The sequence below is a fragment of the Procambarus clarkii genome, chromosome 73 (genome assembly GCF_040958095.1).
Source record: "Procambarus clarkii isolate CNS0578487 chromosome 73, FALCON_Pclarkii_2.0, whole genome shotgun sequence".
NCBI classification, from domain to species: domain Eukaryota; kingdom Metazoa; phylum Arthropoda; class Malacostraca; order Decapoda; family Cambaridae; genus Procambarus; species Procambarus clarkii.
The window spans coordinates 20,208,178-20,231,109 of record NC_091222.1 but is presented as its reverse complement, the minus strand read 5'-3'; the positions used below and the strand labels follow the sequence as shown (position 1 = coordinate 20,231,109).

General features: G+C 45.0%; 1 protein-coding gene across 1 annotated transcript; it reads left to right on the top strand.

Moving 5' to 3' along the window:
- Positions 1–9,666: 9,666 nt before the first annotated feature.
- Positions 9,667–21,163, top strand: LOC138356629 (uncharacterized). Its single transcript, XM_069312818.1, has 2 exons — positions 9,667–10,080; positions 21,128–21,163. The coding sequence occupies exons 1-2, from the start codon at positions 9,667–9,669 to the stop codon at positions 21,161–21,163; spliced, it is 450 nt and encodes a 149-aa protein (XP_069168919.1).
- Positions 21,164–22,932: the final 1,769 nt, after the last annotated feature.

Below are 22,932 nucleotides of genomic sequence, written 5' to 3'. Positions count from 1 at the left end.
ACCGTCACTATGACTGTGAACACCGTCACTATGACTGTGAACACCATCACTATGACTGTGAACACCGTCACTATGACTGTGGACACCGTCACAATGACTGTGGACACCGTCTCCCTGACTGTGGACACCGTCACTATGACTGTGGACACCGTCACTATGACTGTGGACACCGTCTCCGTGACTGTGGACACCGTCTCCGAGACTGTGGACACCGTCTCCGAGACTGTGGACACCGTCATTGTGGATGTGGACACCGTCTCCGAGACTGTGGACACCGTCCCGTGACTGTGGACACCATCATTGTGGATGTGGACACCGTCTCCGTGACTGTGGACACCGACTCCGAGACTGTGGACACCGTCTCCGTGACTGTGGACACCGTCATTGTGGATGTGGACACCGTCTTTGTGACTGTGGACACCGTCTCCGTGACTGTGGACACCGTCAATATGACTGTGGACACCGTCTCTGTGGACACCGTCTCTGTGACTGTGGACACTGTCTCCGTGACTGTGGAGACCGTCACTATCACTGTGAACACCGTCACTATGACTGTGAACACCATCACTATGACTGTGAACACCGTCACTATGACTGTGGACACCGTCACAATGACTGTGGACACCGTCTCCGTGACTGTGGACACCGTCTTCGTTACTGTGGACACCGTCACTATGACTGTGGACACCGTCTCCGTGACTGTGCACACCGTCTTCGTGACTGTGCACACCGTCTTCGTGACTGTGGACACCATCACCGTGACTGTGGACACCGTTTCCGTGACTGTGGACACCGTCACTATGACTGTGGACACCGTCTACGTGACTGTGGACACCGTCACTATGACTGTGGACACCGTTAATGACTGTGGACACCGTCTCCGTGACTGTGGACACCGTCACTATGACTGTGGACACCGTCTCCGTGACTGTAGACACCGTCACTATGACTGTGGACACCGTCACTGTGGTTGTGGACACCGTCTCCGTGACTGTGGACACCGTCATTATGACTGTGGACACCGTCACTATGACTGTGAACACCGTCACAATGACTGTGGACACCGTCTCCGTGACTGTTGACACCGTCACCGTGACTGTGGACACCGTCACCGTGGTTGAGGACACCGTCTCTGTGACTGTGGACACCGTCATTATGACTGTGGACACCGTCACTATGACTGTGGACACCATCACTATGACTCTGGACACCATCTCCGTGACTGTGGACACCGTCACTATGACTGTGGACACCGTCACTATGAATGTGTACACCGTCTCTGTGACTGTGGACACCGTCTTTGTGACTGTTGACACCGTCACCATGACTGTGGACACCGTCTCCGAGACTGTGGACACCGTCACTATGAATGTGGACACCGTCTCCGTGACTGTGGACACCATCACTGTGACTGTAGACACCGTCTCCGTGACTGTGGGCACCGTCTCCGTGACTGTGGACACCGTCACTATGACTGTGGACACCGTCATTGTGACTGTGGACACCGTCACTATGACTGTGGACACCGTCATTGTGACTGTGGACACCGTCACTATGACTGTGGACACCGTCTCCGTGACTGTGGACACAGTCTCCGAAACTGTGGGCCCCGTCTCCGTGATTGTGGACACCGTCATTGTGACTGTGGACACCGTCTCTGTGACTGTGGGCACCGTCTCCGTGACTGTGGACACCGTCACTATGACTGTGGACACCGTCTTCGTGACTGTGGACACCGTCATTGTGACTGTGGACACCGTCACTATGACTGTGGACACCGTCTCCGTGACTGTGGACACCATCTCCGTGACTGTGGACACCGTCTCCGTGACTGTGGACACCGTCTCCGTGACTGTGGACACCGTCTCCGTGACTGTGGACACCGTCACTATGACTGTGGACACCGTCACTATGACTGTGGACACCATCTCCTTGACAGTGAACACCGTCTCCGTGACTGTGGACACCGTTACTATGACTGTGGACACCGTCTCTGTGACTGTGGACACCGTCTCCGTGACTGTGGACACCGTCTCCGTGACTGTGGACACCGTCTCTGTGATTGTGGACACCGTCTCTGTGACTGTGGACACCGTCACTATGACTGTTGACACCGTCTCCGTGACTGTGGACACCGTCTTTGTGACTGTTGACACCGTCACTATGACTGTGGACACCGTCTCCGTGACTGTGGACACCGTCACTACGACTGTTGACACCGTCTCCGTGACTGTGGACACCGTCACTATGACTGTGGACACCGTCACTATGACTGTGGACACCATCTCAGTGACTGTGGACACCGTCACTATGAATGAGGACACCGTCACAATAACTGTGGACACCGTCACTATAACTGTGGACACCGTCAATATGACTTTGGACACCGTCACTGTGACTATGGACACCGTCTCCGTGATTGTGGACACCGTCACTATGACTGTGGACACCGTCAATATGGCTGTGGACACGGTCTCCGTGACTGTGGACACCGTCTCCGTGACTAAGGACACCGTCACTATGACTGTGGACACCGTCACTATGACTGTGGACACCGTTAATATGACTTTGGACACCGTCTCGGTGACTGTGGACACCGTCTCGGTGACTGTGGACACCGTCTCCGAAACTGTGGACACCGTCTCCGAAACTGTGGACACCGTCATTGTGACTGTGGACACCGTGTTAGTGACTGTGGACACCGTCTCGGTGACTGTGGACACCGTCTCGGTGACTGTGGGCACCTTCTCCGTGACTGTGGACACCGTCACTATGACTGTGGACACCGTCACTATGACTGTGGACACCGTCTCCGCGACTGTGGACACCGTCACTATGACTGTAGACATCGTCACTATGACTGTGGACACCGTCTCCGTGACTGTGGACACCATCTCCTTGACAGTGAACACCGTCTCCGTGACTGTGGACACCGTCTCCGAAACTGTGGGCCCCGTCTCCGTGACTGTGGACACCGTCAATGTGACTGTGGACACCGTCTCCGTGACTGTGGGAACCGTCTCCGTGACTGTGGGCACCGTCTCCGTGACTGTGGGCACCGTCTCCGTGACTGTGGACACCGTCACTATGACTGTGGACACCGTCATTGTGACTGTGGACACCGTCACTATGACTGTGGACACCGTCCCCGTGACTGTGGACACCGTCTCCGTGACTGTGGACACCGTCTCCGTGACTGTGGACACCGTCATTGTGACTGTGGACACCGTCTCCGTGACTGTGGACACCATCACTGTGACTGTAGACACCGTCTCCGTGACTGTGGGCACCGTCTCCGTGACTGTGGACACCGTCACTATGACTGTGGACACCGTCATTGTGACTGTGGACACCGTCACTATGACTGTGGACACCGTCACTATGACTGTGGACACCATCTCCGTGACTGTAGACACCGTCTCCGTGACTGTGGACACCGTCTCCGTGACTGTGGACACCGTCTCCGTGACTGTGGACACCGTCACTATGACTGTGGACACCGTCACTATGACTGTGGACACCGTCTCCGTGACTGTGGACACCATCTCCTTGACAGTGAACACCGTCTCCGTGACTGTGGACACCGTTACTATGACTGTGGACACCGTCTCCGTGACTGTGGACACCGTCTCTGTGACTGTGGACACCGTCTTTGTGACTGTTGACACCGTCACTATGACTGTGGACACCGTCTCCGTGACTGTGGACACCGTCACTACGACTGTTGACACCGTCTCCGTGACTGTGGACACCGTCACTATGACTGTGGACACCGTCACTATGACTGTGGACATCGTCACAATAACTGTGGACACCGTCACTATAACTGTGGACACCGTCAATATGACTTTGGACACCGTCACCGTGACTGTGGACACCGTCTCCGTGATTGTGGACACCGTCACTATGACTGTGGACACCGTCAATATGGCTGTGGACACGGTCTCCGTGACTGTGGACACCGTCTCCGTGACTAAGGACTCCGTCACTATGACTGTGGACACCGTCACTATGACTGTGGACACCGTCAATATGACTTTATACACCGTCTCGGTGACTGTGGACACCGTCTCCGAAACTGTGGACACCGTCTCCGAAACTGTGGACACCGTCATAGTGATGGTGTCCACAGTTGTCCACAGATGGTCTCTGTAACTGTGGACACCGTCTCCGTGACTGTGGACACCGTCATTGTGACTGTGGACACCGTCTCAGTGACTGTGGACACCGTCTCGGTGACTGTGGACACCGTCTCGGTGACTGTGGGCACCTTCTCCGTGACTGTGGACACCGTCACTATGACTGTGGACACCGTCACTATGACTGTGGACACCGTCTCCGTGACTGTGGACACCGTCACTATGACTGTAGACATCGTCACTATGATTGTGGACACCGTCTCCGTGACTGTGGACACCGTCACCATGAATGTGGACACCGTCTCCGTGACTGTGGACACCGTCAATCTGACTGTGGACAACGCCACTATGATTGTTAACACCGTCTCCGTGACTGTGGACACCGTCTTTGTGACTGTGGACACCGTCTCCGTGACTGTGGAAACCGCCTTCGTGACTGTGGACACCGTCACTATGACTGTGGACACCGTCTCTGTGACTGTGGACACCGTCACTATGACTGTTGACACCATCTCCGTGACTGTGGACACCATCACTATGACTGTTGACACCGTCTCCGTGACCGTGGACACCATCACTATGACTGTGGACACCATCACTATGACTGTGGACACCGCCTTCGTGACTGTGGACACCGTCACTATGACTGTGGACACCGTCTCCGTGACTGTGGACACCGTCACTACGACTGTTGACACCGTCTCCGTGACTGTGGACACCATCACTATGACTGTGGACACCGTCACTATGGCAGTGGACACCGTCACAATAACTGTGGACACCGTCACTATGACTGTGGACAACGTACCTGTGACTGTGGACACCGTCTCCGTGACTGTGGACACCGTCACCGTGACTGTGGACACCGTCTCCGTGACTGTCGACAACGTCACTATGACTGTGGACACCGTTAATATGACTGTGGACACCGTTAATATGACTGTGGACACCGTTAATATGACTGTGGACACCGTCTCTCTGACTGTGGACACCGTCACTATGACTGTGGACACCGCCACTATGACTGTGGACACCGTCTTTCGTGACTGTGGACACCGTCTCCGAGACTGTGGACACCGTCTCTGTGACTGTGGACACCGTCTCCGTGACTGTGGACACCGTCATTGTGGATGTGGACACCGTCTCCGTGACTGTGGACACCGACTCCGAGACTGTGGACACCGTCTCCGTGACTGTGGACACCGTCATTGTGGATGTGGACACCGTCTCTGTGAGTGTGGACACCGTCTCCGTGACTGTGGGCACCGTCACTATGACTGTGGACACCGTCTCCGTGACTGTGGACACCGTCACTATGACTGTAGACATCGTCAATATGACTGTGGACACCGTCTCTGTGTCTGTGGACACCGTCTCTGTGACTGTGGACACTGTCTCCTTGACTGTGGACACCGTCACTATCACTGTGAACACCGCTACTATCACTGTGGACACCGTCACTATGACTGTGAACACCATCACTATGACTGTGAACACCGTCACAATAACTGTGGACACCGTCACTATAACTGTGGACACCGTCAATATGACTTTGGACACCGTCTCCGTGATTGTGGACACCGTCGCTATGACTGTGGACACCGTCAATATGGCTGTGGACACGGTCTCCGTGACTGTGGACACCGTCACCGTGACTGTGGACACCGTCTCCGTGATTGTGGACACCGTCACTATGATTGTGGACACCGTCAATATGGCTGTGGACACGGTCTCCGTGACTGTGGACACCGTCTCCGTGACTAAGGACTCCGTCACTATGACTGTGGACACCGTCACTATGACTGTGGACACCGTCAATATGACTTTATACACCGTCTCGGTGACTGTGGACACCGTCTCGGTGACTGTGGACACCGTCTCCGAAACTGTGGACACCGTCTCCGAAACTGTGGACACCGTCATAGTGATGGTGTCCACAGTTGTCCACAGATGGTCTCTGTAACTGTGGACACCGTCTCCGTGACTGTGGACACCGTCATTGTGACTGTGGACACCGTCTCAGTGACTGTGGACACCGTCTCGGTGACTGTGGACACCGTCTCGGTGACTGTGGGCACCTTCTCCGTGACTGTGGACACCGTCACTATGACTGTGGACACCGTCACTATGACTGTGGACACCGTCTCCGTGACTGTGGACACCGTCACTATGACTGTAGACATCGTCACTATGATTGTGGACACCGTCTCCGTGACTGTGGACACCGTCACCATGAATGTGGACACCGTCTCCGTGACTGTGGACACCGTCAATCTGACTGTGGACAACGCCACTATGATTGTTAACACCGTCTCCGTGACTGTGGACACCGTCTTTGTGACTGTGGACACCGTCTCCGTGACTGTGGAAACCGCCTTCGTGACTGTGGACACCGTCACTATGACTGTGGACACCGTCTCTGTGACTGTGGACACCGTCACTATGACTGTTGACACCATCTCCGTGACTGTGGACACCATCACTATGACTGTTGACACCGTCTCCGTGACCGTGGACACCATCACTATGACTGTGGACACCATCACTATGACTGTGGACACCGCCTTCGTGACTGTGGACACCGTCACTATGACTGTGGACACCGTCTCCGTGACTGTGGACACCGTCACTACGACTGTTGACACCGTCTCCGTGACTGTGGACACCATCACTATGACTGTGGACACCGTCACTATGGCAGTGGACACCGTCACAATAACTGTGGACACCGTCACTATGACTGTGGACAACGTACCTGTGACTGTGGACACCGTCTCCGTGACTGTGGACACCGTCACCGTGACTGTGGACACCGTCTCCGTGACTGTCGACAACGTCACTATGACTGTGGACACCGTTAATATGACTGTGGACACCGTTAATATGACTGTGGACACCGTTAATATGACTGTGGACACCGTCTCTCTGACTGTGGACACCGTCACTATGACTGTGGACACCGCCACCATGACTGTGGACACCGTCTCCGTGACTGTGGACACCGTCTCCGAGACTGTGGACACCGTCTCTGTGACTGTGGACACCGTCTCCGTGACTGTGGACACCGTCATTGTGGATGTGGACACCGTCTCCGTGACTGTGGACACCGACTCCGAGACTGTGGACACCGTCTCCGTGACTGTGGACACCGTCATTGTGGATGTGGACACCGTCTCTGTGAGTGTGGACACCGTCTCCGTGACTGTGGGCACCGTCACTATGACTGTGGACACCGTCTCCGTGACTGTGGACACCGTCACTATGACTGTAGACATCGTCAATATGACTGTGGACACCGTCTCTGTGTCTGTGGACACCGTCTCTGTGACTGTGGACACTGTCACTATCACTGTGAACACCGCTACTATCACTGTGGACACCGTCACTATGACTGTGAACACCATCACTATGACTGTGAACACCGTCACAATAACTGTGGACACCGTCACTATAACTGTGGACACCGTCAATATGACTTTGGACACCGTCTCCGTGATTGTGGACACCGTCGCTATGACTGTGGACACCGTCAATATGGCTGTGGACACGGTCTCCGTGACTGTGGACACCGTCTCCGTGACTAAGGACACCGTCACTATGACTGTGGACACCGTCACTATGACTGTGGACACCGTCAATATGACTTTGGACACCGTCTCGGTGTCTGTGGACACCGTCTCGGTGACTGTGGACACCGTCTCCGAAACTGTGGACACCGTCTCCGAAACTGTGGACACTGTCTCCGTAACTGTGGACACCGTCTCCGTGAATGTGGACACCGTCATTGTGACTGTGGACACCGTCTTAGTGACTGTGTTTACCGTCTCGGTGACTGTGGACACCGTCTCCGTGACTGTGGACACCGTCTCTGTGACTGTGGACACCGTCAATCTGACTGTGGACACCGTCTCCGTGACTGTGGACACCGCCTCGGTGACTGTGGGCACCTTCTCCGTGACTGTGGACACCGTCACTATGACTGTGGACACCGTCACTATGACTGTGGACACCGTCTCCGTGACTGTGGACACCGTCACTATGACTGTAGACATCGTCACTATGACTGTGGACACCGTCTCCGTGACTGTGGACACCGTCACTATGACTGTGGACACCGTCTCCGTGACTGTGGACACCATCTCCTTGACAGTGAACACCGTCTCCGTGACTGTGGACACCGTTACTATGACTGTGGACACCGTCTCCGTGACTGTGGACACCGTCTCCGTGACTGTGGACACCGTCTTTGTGACTGTTGACACCGTCACTATGACTGTGGACACCGTCTCCGTGACTGTGGACACCGTCACTACGACTGTTGACACCGTCTCCGTGACTGTGGACACCGTCACTATGACTGTGGACACCGTCACTATGACTGTGGACACCATCTCAGTGACTGTGGACACCGTCACTATGAATGTTGACATCGTCAAAATAACTGTGGACACCGTCACTATAACTGTGGACACCGTCAATATGACTTTGGACACCGTCACCGTGACTGTGGACACCGTCTCCGTGATTGTGGACACCGTCACTATGACTGTGGACACCGTCAATATGGCTGTGGACACGGTCTCCGTGACTGTGGACACCGTCTCGGTGACTAAGGACACCGTCACTATGACTGGACACCGTCACTATGACTGTGGACACCGTCAAAATGACTTTGGACACTGTCTCGGTGACTGTGGACACCGTCTCGGTGACTGTGGACACCGTCTGCGAAACTGTGGACATCGTCTCCGAAACTGTGGACACCGTCTCCGAAACTGTGGACACTGTCTCCGTAACTGTGGACACCGTCTCCGTGACTGTGGACACCGTCATTGTGACTGTGGACACCGTCTTAGTGACTGTGGACACCGTCTCGGTGACTGTGGACACCGTCTCGGTGACTGTGGGCACCTTCTCCGTGACTGTGGACACCGTCACTATGACTGTGGACACCGTCACTATGACTGTGGACACCGTCTCCGTGACTGTGGACACCGTCACTATGACAGTTGACATCGTCACTATGATTGTGGACACCGTCTCCGTGACTGTGGACACCGTCACTATGAATGTGGACACCGTCTCCGTGACTGTGGACACCGTCAATCTGACTGTGGACAACGCCACTATGATTGTTAACACCGTCTCCGTGACTGTGGACACCGTCACTATGACTGTAGACATCGTCACTATGATTGTGGACACCGTCTCCGTGACTGTGGACACCGTCACCATGAATGTGGACACCGTCTCCGTGACTGTGGACACCATCTCCTTGACAGTGAACACCGTCTCCGTGACTGTGGACACCGTTACTATGACTGTGGACACCGTCTCCGTGACTGTGGACACCGTCTCCGTGACTGTGGACACCGTCATTGTGGATGTGGACACCGTCTCCGTGACTGTGGACACCGACTCCGAGACTGTGGACACCGTCTCCGTGACTGTGGACACCGTCATTGTGGATGTGGACACCGTCTCTGTGAGTGTGGACACCGTCTCCGTGACTGTGGGCACCGTCACTATGACTGTGGACACCGTCTCCGTGACTGTGGACACCGTCACTATGACTGTAGACATCGTCAATATGACTGTGGACACCGTCTCTGTGTCTGTGGACACCGTCTCTGTGACTGTGGACACTGTCTCCTTGACTGTGGACACCGTCACTATCACTGTGAACACCGCTACTATCACTGTGGACACCGTCACTATGACTGTGAACACCATCACAATGACTGTGAACACCGTCACAATAACTGTGGACACCATCACTATAACTGTGGACACCGTCAATATGACTTTGGACACCGTCTCCGTGATTGTGGACACCGTCGCTATGACTGTGGACACCGTCAATATGGCTGTGAACACGGTCTCCGTGACTGTGGACACCGTCTCCGTGACTAAGGACACCGTCACTATGACTGTGGACACCGTCACTATGAATGTGGACACCGTCAATATGACTTTGGACACCGTCTCGGTGTCTGTGGACACCGTCTCGGTGACTGTGGACACCGTCTCCGAAACTGTGGACACCGTCTCCGAAACTGTGGACACTGTCTCCGTAACTGTGGACACCGTCTCCGTGAATGTGGACACCGTCATTGTGACTGTGGACACCGTCTTAGTGACTGTGTTTACCGTCTCGGTGACTGTGGACACCGTCTCCGTGACTGTGGACACCGTCTCTGTGACTGTGGACACTGTCTCTGTGACTGTGGACACTGTCTCCGTGACTGTGGACACCGCCTCGGTGACTGTGGGCACCTTCTCCGTGACTGTGGACACCGTCACTATGACTGTGGACACCGTCACTATGACTGTGGATACCGTCTCCGTGACTGTGGACACCGTCACTATGACTGTAGACATCGTCACTATGACTGTGGACACCGTCTCCGTGACTGTGGACACCATCTCCTTGACAGTGAACACCGTCTCCGTGACTGTGGACACCGTTACTATGACTGTGGACACCGTCTCCGTGACTGTGGACACCGTCTCCGTGACTGTGGACACCGTCTTTGTGACTGTTGACACCGTAACTATGACTGTGGACACCGTCTCTGTGACTGTGGACACCGTCACTACGACTGTTGACACCGTCTCCGTGACTGTGGACACCGTCACTATGACTGTGGACACCGTCACTATGACTGTGGACACCATCTCAGTGACTGTGGACACCGTCACTATGAATGTTGACATCGTCACAATAACTGTGGACACCGTCACTATAACTGTGGACACCGTCAATATGACTTTGGACACCGTCACCGTGACTGTGGACACCGTCTCCGTGATTGTGGACACCGTCACTATGACTGTGGACACCGTCAATATGGCTGTGGACACGGTCTCCGTGACTGTGGACACCGTCTCGGTGACTAAGGACACCGTCACTATGACTGGACACCGTCACTATGACTGTGGACACCGTCAAAATGACTTTGGACACCGTCTCGGTGACTGTGGACACCGTCTCGGTGACTGTGGACACCGTCTGCGAAGCTGTGGACACCGTCTCCGAAACTGTGGACACCGTCTCCGAAACTGTGGACACTGTCTCCGTAACTGTGGACACCGTCTCCGTGACTGTGGACACCGTCATTGTGACTGTGGACACCGTCTTAGTGACTGTGGACACCGTCTCGGTGACTGTGGACACCGTCTCGGTGACTGTGGGCACCTTCTCCGTGACTGTGGACACCGTCACTATGACTGTGGACACCGTCACTATGACTGTGGACACCGTCTCCGTGACTGTGGACACCGTCACTATGACAGTTGACATCGTCACTATGATTGTGGACACCGTCTCCGTGACTGTGGACACCGTCACTATGAATGTGGACACCGTCTCCGTGACTGTGGACACCGTCAATCTGACTGTGGACAACGCCACTATGATTGTTAACACCGTCTCCGTGACTGTGGACACCGTCTTTGTGACTGTGGACACCGTCTCCGTGACTGTGGACACCGCCTTCGTGACTGTGGACACCGTCACTATGACTGTGGACGCCGTCTCCGTGACTGTGGACACCGTCACTACGACTGTTGACACCGTCTCCGTGACTGTGGACACCATCACTATGACTGTGGACACCGTCACTATGACAGTGGACACCGTCACAATAACTGTGGACACCGTCACTATGACTGTGGATCGACAACGTACCTGTGACTGTGGACACCGTCTCCGCGACTGTGGACACCGTCTCCGTGACTGTGGACACCGTCTCCGTGACTGTGGACAACGTCACTATGATTGTGGACACCGTTAATATGACTGTGGACACCGTTAATATGACTGTGGACACCGTCTCCCTGACTGTGGACACCGTCACTATGACTGTGGACACCGTCACTATGACTGTGGACACCGTCTCCGTGACTGTGGACACCGTCTCCGAGACTGTGGACACCGTCTCTGTGACTGTGGACACCGTCTCCGTGACTGTGGACACCGTCATTGTGGATGTGGACACCGTCTCCGTGACTGTGGACACCGACTCCGAGACTGTGGACACCGTCTCCGTGACTGTGGACACCGTCATTGTGGACGTGGACACCGTCTCCGTGACTGTGGACACCGTCACTATGACTGTGGACACCGTCTCTGTGTCTGTGGACACCGTCTCTGTGACTGTGGACACTGTCTCCGTGACTGTGGACACCGTCACTATCACTGTGAACACCGCCACTATCACTGTGGACACCGTCACTATGACTGTGAACACCATCACTATGACTGTGAACACCGTCACAATAACTGTGGACACCGTCACTATAACTGTGGACACCGTCAATATGACTTTGGACACCGTCTCGGTGACTGTGGACACCGTCTCCGAAACTGTGGACACCGTCTCCGAAACTGTGGACACCGTCTCCGAAACTGTGGACACTGTCTCCGTAACTGTGGACACCGTCTCCGTGAATGTGGAGACCGTCATTGTGAGTGTGGACACCGTCTTAGTGACTGTGTTTACCGTCTCGGTGACTGTGGACACCGTCTCCGTGACTGTGAGTAGAGGGGTGTAAGACGCACAGACGAATTTTTGTTTCTGGGAGAAATTCGTGTCTGTGGCACAGGGTTTTCAGGTAAATTTAGAAATTCGTCTGTGTGGCTTATGATTTTTCAGGGGAATTTGGGCAGTCACAGATTTGGAGGTAAGGATTTCTTTGTGTGAAAAAATAATTTCCGAGACTTTAGAAGTTTGTTAAAAGTTCTTATGATGAAAATAAGTAGGAAAATCTTAATGAAAAGTTTTAGAAAAAATCGTGTTTGTGTCACAGCATTTCCAGGTAAACTCTATGGACGACCTTTGCCCGTTTTCAATCACACATTTTCAAAGAGCATTTTCAGAGAATATTGTCTTAGACGTTTTGTTAAGGAAAACGTACAACTTAGCCATAACATTTAGTTTTATATCCATTTACGGCTATTTCACCTGTAAAGACCAAAATTGAACAGAGCCCAGTTTTAAGCTCATATTTCAACAGAGTCCAGTTTATACCTAAAAATGAACAGAGTCTACTTTGAGAGCAAAATTCGTCAGAGACAGTTTTAGCTCATATTTCATCAGAGTCCTGTAATCTGCGAAAATTTGACAGAGTCCATTTTATACCCAATTTTCGTCAGAGTCTACTTTGTGAGCAAAATTAGTCAGAGACAGTATTTAGCTCATATTTCATCAGAGTCCAATTATCAACAGAAATTCGCCAGAGTCTACTTTGAGATCAAAATTAGTCAGAGACAGTTTTAGCTCATATTTCATCAGAGACCATTTTATACCTAAAAATGAACAGAGTCCACTTTGTGAGCAAAATTAGTCAGAGACAGTTTTAAGCTCATATTTCATCAGAGTCCAGTTTATGCTCAAATTCGCCAGAGTCTACTTTATTAGCAAAATTCATCAGAGTCCAGTTCTTGATCGAAATTCATCAGAGTCCAGTTTTCTAGCAAAATTCGCCAGAGTCTACTTTATGCCAAAATATTCAGAGTCCAGTTCATTATCGAAATTAATCAGAGTCCAATTAAAGACCCAAATTTGACAGAGACCACATTTTCGCTACTAGCAGTCCAATCCCCCTGAAATTTTAAACAGACGTACTTCAAAGTTAGTAAATAAGATCAAGTCAGTTACTGAGCTCCAGCTCTTGTCCCCCACCCTCTTCCACCCTCAAGTCCTTGTAAATAAACCATCAATTTCCCCGAAATTTTTACCCTCTGTATTTCAGACATAGTAAATATGAAGTAACAAATATAAAACTCTAGCTCTTGTCCTCTGTCCAAGTTCACTCATGTAAATTCATTACTATCAGTCCAAATCCCCCATAGATTTAAACACCCAACTACATTTTCAGACATAGTAAATAAAAACCAGTTCAGTTATCAAGTTTCAACTCTTGTGCCCCAGCTTAGTTCATTTGTACAAGTTCTTTATTTTCCAACTAAATCACCCTGAGATTTAAAATCACCTTATTTTCTAACGTAGTAAAATTAATCTGGCCATTAGCCAAGTTTCCATTTCCTCAGCCTTAGATCATCAGACATAAATATATTCAATCAAGTCCGTCTCCAGCTTAACTCTTACCCTTTCCCTCCCTTACCTTCTCATCCCCAACTTATCCAAACCTTCAATAATCGTACTGTATTTGCATATTTTCTCTATATTCACTGTGTTCTTCGTATTCTCATCCGTGTTCACTCCATGTTCTTCAAATGTTCACAGTCCCATTCAGTTCATATTTTCACAAGTATCTCCATTTTTTTATGTAATCTTTCTCTTAGTCTCATTATATTCTCTACAAATTCTAGTCATATTTTCTATGTTTTCATATTCATCACATGTTCTCTTTACAACTTTTATACTCAATATTCATGCTAACTTCCATATTTTGTGTTCTTTGTCAATATTCATGTTCCTCTACAAGTTCATGTTCCTCACAAGATCACTTCGTTTTTCACCTTCACTTACATGTTTTCTACATTCTTTTGTCATATTCTCCATGTTCTTCACAAGTCCATTGTTCATTCTTTGTAATCCCTATTCTCCTTATCATGTTTTCATGTTCTCTGTAAGTTCATATTCCCAACATGTTCACTGTATTCATCAACTTTTCTTACATGTGTTCTTTGCCATGTTCCCCATATGTTCTCTGGGTTTTTCCCCTTACATGTTATTTAACGTTCCTTAACTAAAAAAATCTTTCGCCAATCAACTAAAAACATAGTCACTTTCGTCATTTCTCAACTAAACCTATTATCCAGTCAACTAAAAATAGTCAGAAATAGCCTCGTTCAACACTGTTCTTAACTAAAACAACCTTTCTCTTAGCTGAAAATTGTCAAAGGAAACTTCTTTCAGCACTTTCTTAACAACCGCTATGTTTCATCAAGAAAAAATTGTCAAAGGAAACTTTCCAAAACTGTTCATAACTAGCTTTTATCTTTCGCCAATCAACTGAAACATAGTCACTTTCCTCATTTCTCAACTAAACTTATTATCCAGTCAACTAAAAATTGTCAAAGGAATCTTTCCAACACTGTTCATAACTAAACTTATTCCCTAGTCATCAGAAAATAACCGTGTTTTTCATGTTTCATTGTCATTTCATAACTAAAATTATCCATCAATCAACAGAAAAAGCCACGTTCATCATGTTTTTGTCTTTTTGCTTAACTAAAATTATGTTTTGTCAAGTAAGAAAAAATAACCAAAGATATCTATCATCGTCGTTCTTAACTTCCATTTATACTTTGTGGAGCACTAAAAATAGTCAAATGTAACTTTTTCAACACTTTCGTAACTAAAATTATATGTCGCTAAGTAAGAAAAATAGTCAAATGTAACTTTTTCAGCACTTTCGTAAAAAAAAATTATATGTCGTCAAGTACGAAAAATAGTCAAAGGTGCTCTCCATGACACCAAAGTTACTCTTCGAGAAATCAAAGACACTCTTCAATACATCAAGGACTTACTCAAAGATACCAAAGTTACACTCTAAGACATCCTTCGAGACATCAAAGACATCCTTTAAGACTTCAAGGGCACTCTTCGAGATATCAAAAGACACTCTCAAACACTCAAAATTTACTCGCATCCTCAAAGTTATTCTCAGAGTCATCAAAAAGTTAATCTCAGTCATCAAAATGCTATTCTCTAAGTAGCCTTTCGTTCATCAGAGAAACTTTCTAAGACATCTTCGTTCATTAAAGTTAATCTCAGAGGCATAAAAGTTATTCTCGGAGCTATCAAAATTAATCTCTAAAACAACAAAAGTTAATCTCTGTCATCAAAGTTGATCTGCAAGATATCTTCGAGACGTCAAAGTTACTTTTCATTACATCAAAGACGCATTCAAATACTACCCATGTTCTCAGAAGTCATTCTCTAAGACATAAAAGTTATTCTCTATGTCATCAAAAAGTTATTCTCTGAGCTAACAAAATACTACTCATGTTCTCAAAGACATTCTCCAATTCGTCAATGTTGTTTCAAAGACATCAAAGTTAATCTCAGAGTTGTCCAAAGACATTCTCAAAGTCATCTAAAGTTATTCTCTAAGACATCAAAGTTATTCTAAGAGTTATCAAAAGTTATTCGCAGTCATGTTATGTTATTCTCTAACTCACTTCCATTCATCAAAGACATTCTCTAAGCCCTCAAAGTTATTCTCTAAGACAACAAAGTCATTCCCAGTCATCAAAAAGTTATTCTTCGAAACATAAAATTTGCTCTGTAAGATATCTTCGTTCATCAAACTTATTCTCAGAGATATCTAAGTTATTCTCAGAACAATCAAAAGTTATTCTAAGACAACAAAAGTTATTCTCAGAGCTACCCAAAGCTATTCTCAGAGTCACCTTCGTTCGTCAGAGAAACTTTCAAAACATCTTTGTTCATCAAACTTGTTTTCAAAGTCATCAAAAGTTAATCTAAGACATCTTCTTTCATCAAAGTTATTTTCAGAGACATCTAAAGTTATTCTCAGAGCTATCAAACTTGTTCTCAGAGTCATCAAATGTTATTCTCGAAGTCATCAAAGATATTTTCAGAGACATCTAAAGTTAATTTCTATGTTATAAAAGTTATTCTCAGAGACATCTAAAGTTAATCTTGGTCATCAAACTTGTTTTCAAAGTCATCAAAAGTTAATCTAAGACATCTTCTTTCATCAAAGTTATTTTCAGAGACATCTAAAGTTATTCTCAGAGTCATCAAAGTGATCTCTAATTCACCTTTGTTCTCCCAAAGTTGTTCTCTAAGACACCTTCGTTCATCAAAGAAACTCTCCTTCTTCCATCATGTTATTCTTTAAGACATCTTCAGTCATAAAATTTCTCTCCAAAATGTAACTAGTTCAGCTTTTCATACCAAACCTGCATTTCTGTTAAAACATATTTTCTTAGTTGCTTTACCCTAAAACTGTTCTCTGAACTACACTGTTCAAACCTACGTAACCTATCCTCTCCACCCAATGTTACTTAGTTAACGTAACGTTCCTAAACCTATCTTTACCTATCCTAACATAACTTACCTTACCTTACCTACCTTTCCTAACTTAACCTGCTTAACCTATCTTACCTATCTTACCTAACTTTACCTATGTTACCTTACCTTACCTACCTTTCCTAACTTAACCTATCTTACCTATCTTACCTAACTTTACCTATCTTACCTAACTTTACCTATGTTACCTTACCTTACCTACCTTTCCTAACTTAACCTATCTTACCTAACTTTACCTATCTTACCTATCTTACCTAACTTTACCTATGTTACCTTACCTTACCTACCTTTCCTAACTTAACCTGCTTAACCTATCTTACCTAACTTTACCTATCTTACCTAACTTAACTTTCATAACCTAACTTTACCTATCCTAACATAACTTACCTTACCTTCCCTATCTTACCTAACTTTACCTATCCTAACATAACTTACCTTACCTATCATACCTAACTTTACCTATCCTAACTTAACTTACCTAACTTATTCTGCTTAACCTAACTTACCTACATTACCTAACTTACCCTGCTTAACCTAACTTATTTAACTTATCTTACCTATCCTAACCTAACTTGCTTTACCTAACTTAATCTTACATTCCCAAACTGATGTATCCTAACTTATCTAGTCAAACCAGACATGATCTAACTTACATAAGTATTCCTTCTTGTCTTTTGTGTTTCGTCAATCATTGTCTCATATTCATTTACTCATTTCATTAGTTAATTTCTCAAATGGTCACTTATGCATTTCAAGTGCTATTTGTTAGAGATTGGATATTTAAGCATTTCAAAGAATTTTTGTTATATATGGGCATTTACTCATTTCAAGGGATAATTTCTCAAATGGACGTTTTTGCATTTCAAGTGTTATTTGTTTAAGATTGGGTATTTAACCATTTCAAAGGATTTTTGTTATATATGGGAACTTACTCGTTTCAAGGGCTAATTTCTCAAATGGTAATTTTTGCAGATCAAGGGTTATTTGTTAAAGTTCATCAAGTTGCCCATAAGTTGTATTTATTATGTTTGTTATCATATGTTCTTATTCCCCAACCCCTTAACCTAACCTCTTGTAATCTTAGTGTATTTAGTAGGTTCTATCTTATGTTCTTATTCCCCAACCCTTTAACCTAACCTTTCAGATGTAGTTTGTTGAATATATTATCCTTTTCCTAACCTTTCAGATGTAGTTTGTTGAATATATTATCCTTTTCCTAACCTTTTTGTATATTTTTACCCAAACCGTCTTTCCTTCTTTACTTTGATTCTCCTACTCCTTCTAACCCTCTTTTTCTATCTCTCTCCCTTATTCTCTCTCTTCCTCATTTGCTCAAATGCTCTCTTGTTTCTCAAATTCAAGTCTTATTGCTCCCATTCTCACACCCTCATTCTCATTTACTTAGTTTTTCTTTTTCTCAATTCAAGTCTTAGTGCTCCCATGCCCACACTCTCTCTCATTCTCTCTTCTTTGGTCCCATTTTCTTCCGCCCCCTCTCTCCTACTCCTTGCTCTTCTTTCATGCTCTCACTCCCTTGAGCTCTTGTTTCTCAATTTCAAGTCTTAGTAGATCTGGTTCTTTACTATTGTAATTTTTATTATTACTAAGATAAAGAATGAACTTATATGTGAAAACAAAGTAAAGAAGGAAAGAAGATTAAGTGGGATGGTGGGTTTGGGTAAAATATACAAAAAGGAGAAACAAAACTACATCTGAAAGGTTAGGAAAAGGATAATATATTCAACAAACTACATCTGAAAGGTTAGGTTAAAGGGTTGGGGAATAAGAACATAAGATAGAACCTACTAAATACACTAAGATTACAAGAGGTTAGGTTAAGGGGTTGGGGAATAAGAACATAAGATAGAACCTACTAAATACACTAAGATTACAAGAGGTTAGGTTAAGGGGTTGGGGAATAAGAACATATGATAACAAACATAATAAATACAACTTATGGGCAACTTGATGAACTTTAACAAATAACCCTTGATCTGCAAAAATGACCATTTGAGAAATTAGCCCTTGAAACGAGTAAGTTCCCATATATAACAAAAATCCTTTGAAATGGTTAAATACCCAATCTTAAACAAATAACACTTGAAATGCAAAAACGTCCATTTGAGAAATTATCCCTTGAAATGAGTAAATGCCCATATATAACAAAAATTCTTTGAAATGCTTAAATATCCAATCTTAAACAAATAACACTTGAAATGCAAAACGTCCATTTGAGAAATTATCCCTTGAAATGAGTAAATGCCCATATATAACAAAAATTCTTTGAAATGCTTAAATATCCAATCTCTAACAAATAGCACTTGAAATGCATAAGTGACCATTTGAGAAATTAACTAATGCAATGAGTAAATGAATATGAGACAATGATTGACGAAACACAAAGACAAGAAGGAATACTTATGTAAGTTAGATCATGTCTGGTTTGACTAGATAAGTTAGGATACATCAGTTTGGGAATGTAAGATTAAGTTAGGTAAAGCAAGTTAGGTTAGGATAGGTAAGATAAGTTAAATAAGTTAGGTTAAGCAGGGTAAGTTAGGTAATGCAGGTAAGTTAGGTTAAGCAGAATAAGTTAGGTAAGTTAAGTTAGGATAGGTAAAGTTAGGTATGATAGGTAAGGTAAGTTATGTTAGGATAGGTAAAGTTAGGTAAGATAGGGAAGGTAAGGTAAGTTATGTTAGGATAGGTAAAGTTAGGTTATGACAGTTAAGTTAGGTAAGATAGGTAAAGTTAGGTAAGATAGGTTAAGCAGGTTAAGTTAGGAAAGGTAGGTAAGGTAAGGTAACATAGGTAAAGTTAGGTAAGATAGGTAAGATAGGTAAAGTTAGGTAAGATAGGTAAGATAGGTAAAGTTAGGTAAGATAGGTAAGATAGGTTAAGTTAGGAAAGGTAGGTAAGGTAAGGTAACATAGGTAAAGTTAGGTAAGATAGGTAAGATAGGTTAAGCAGGTTAAGTTAGGAAAGGTAGGTAAGGTAAGGTAAGTTATGTTAGGATAGGTAAAGATAGGTTTAGGAACGTTACGTTAACTAAGTAACATTGGGTGGAGAGGATAGGTTACGTAGGTTTGAACAGTGTAGTTCAGAGAACAGTTTTAGGGTAAAGCAACTAAGAAAATATGTTTTAACAGAAATGCAGGTTTGGTATGAAAAGCTGAACTAGTTACATTTTGGAGAGAAATTTTATGACTGAAGATGTCTTAAAGAATAACATGATGGAAGAAGGAGAGTTTCTTTGATGAACGAAGGTGTCTTAGAGAACAACTTTGGGAGAACAAAGGTGAATTAGAGATCACTTTGATGACTCTGAGAATAACTTTAGATGTCTCTGAAAATAACTTTGATGAAAGAAGATGTCTTAGATTAACTTTTGATGACTTTGAAAACAAGTTTGATGACCAAGATTAACTTTAGATGTCTCTGAGAATAACTTTTATAACATAGAAATTAACTTTAGATGTCTCTGAAAATATCTTTGATGACTTCGAGAATAACATTTGATGACTCTGAGAACAAGTTTGATAGCTCTGAGAATAACTTTAGATGTCTCTGAAAATAACTTTGATGAAAGAAGATGTCTTAGATTAACTTTTGATGACTTTGAAAACAAGTTTGATGAACAAAGATGTTTTGAAAGTTTCTCTGACGAACGAAGGTGACTCTGAGAATAGCTTTGGGTAGCTCTGAGAATAACTTTTGTTGTCTTAGAATAACTTTTGATTGTTCTGAGAATAACTTAGATATCTCTGAGAATAAGTTTGATGAACGAAGATATCTTACAGAGCAAATTTTATGTTTCGAAGAATAACTTTTTGATGACTGGGAATGACTTTGTTGTCTTAGAGAATAACTTTGAGGGCTTAGAGAATGTCTTTGATGAATGGAAGTGAGTTAGAGAATAACATGACATGACTGCGAATAACTTTTGATAACTCTTAGAATAACTTTGATGTCTTAGAGAATAACTTTAGATGACTTTGAGAATGTCTTTGGACAACTCTGAGATTAACTTTGATGTCTTTGAAACAACATTGACGAATTGGAGAATGTCTTTGAGAACATGAGTAGTATTTTGTTAGCTCAAAGAATAACTTTTTGATGACATAGAGAATAACTTTTATGTCTTAGAGAATGACTTCTGAGAACATGGGTAGTATTTGAATGCGTCTTTGATGTAATGAAAAGTAACTTTGACGTCTCGAAGATATCTTGCAGATCAACTTTGATGACAGAGATTAACTTTTGTTGTTTTAGAGATTAATTTTGATAGCTCCGAGAATAACTTTTATGCCTCTGAGATTAACTTTAATGAACGAAGATGTCTTAGAAAGTTTCTCTGATGAACGAAAGGCTACTTAGAGAATAGCATTTTGATGACTGAGATTAACTTTTTGATGACTCTGAGAATAACTTTGAGGATGCGAGTAAATTTTGAGTGTTTGAGAGTGTCTTTTGATATCTCGAAGAGTGCCCTTGAAGTCTTAAAGGATGTCTTTGATGTCTCGAAGGATGTCTTAGAGTGTAACTTTGGTATCTTTGAGTAAGTCCTTGATGTATTGAAGAGTGTCTTTGATTTCTCGAAGAGTAACTTTGGTGTCACGGAGAGCACCTTTGACTATTTTTCGTACTTGACGACATATAATTTTTTTTACGAAAGTGCTGAAAAAGTTACATTTGACTATTTTTCTTACTTAGCGACATATAATTTTAGTTACGAAAGTGTTGAAAAAGTTACATTTGACTATTTTTAGTGCTCCACAAAGTATAAATGGAAGTTAAGAACGACGATGATAGATATCTTTGGTTATTTTTTCTTACTTGACAAAACATAATTTTAGTTAAGCAAAAAGACAAAAACATGATGAACGTGGCTTTTTCTGTTGATTGATGGATAATTTTAGTTATGAAATGACAATGAAACATGAAGAACACGGTTATTTTCTGATGACTAGGGAATAAGTTTAGTTATGAACAGTGTTGGAAAGATTCCTTTGACAATTTTTAGTTGACTGGATAATAAGTTTAGTTGAGAAATGAGGAAAGTGACTATGTTTCAGCTGATTGGCGAAAGATAAAAGCTAGTTATGAACAGTTTTTGAAAGTTTCCTTTGACAATTTTTTCTTGATGAAACATAGCGGTTGTTAAGAAAGTGCTGAAAGAAGTTTCCTTTGACAATTTTCAGCTAAGAGAAAGGTTGTTTTAGTTAAGAACAGTGTTGAACGAGGCTATTTCTGACTATTTTTAGTTGACTGGATAATAGGTTTAGTTGAGAAATGACGAAAGTGACTATGTTTTTAGTTGATTGGCGAAAGATTTTTTTAGTTAAGGAACGTTAAATAACATGTAAGGGGAAAAACCCAGAGAACATATGGGGAACATGGCAAAGAACACATGTAAGAAAAGTTGATGAATACAGTGAACATGTTGGGAATATGAACTTACAGAGAACATGAAAACATGATAAGGAGAATAGGGATTACAAAGAATGAACAATGGACTTGTGAAGAACATGGAGAATATGACAAAAGAATGTAGAAAACATGTAAGTGAAGGTGAAAAACGAAGTGATCTTGTGAGGAACATGAACTTGTAGAGGAACATGAATATTGACAAAGAACACAAAATATGGAAGTTAGCATGAATATTGAGTATAAAAGTTGTAAAGAGAACATGTGATGAATATGAAAACATAGAAAATATGACTAGAATTTGTAGAGAATATAATGAGACTAAGAGAAAGATT

Coding starts and splice junctions, on each gene's coding strand:
- LOC138356629 (XM_069312818.1), top strand. CDS start 9,667: ATGACTGTGGACACCGTCTCCGTGACTGTGGACACCGTCACTATGACT. Junction 10,081..21,127: donor TCACTATGACTGTGGACACC/GTCACTATGAAT, acceptor GATAACTCTTAG/AATAACTTTGATGTCTTAGA.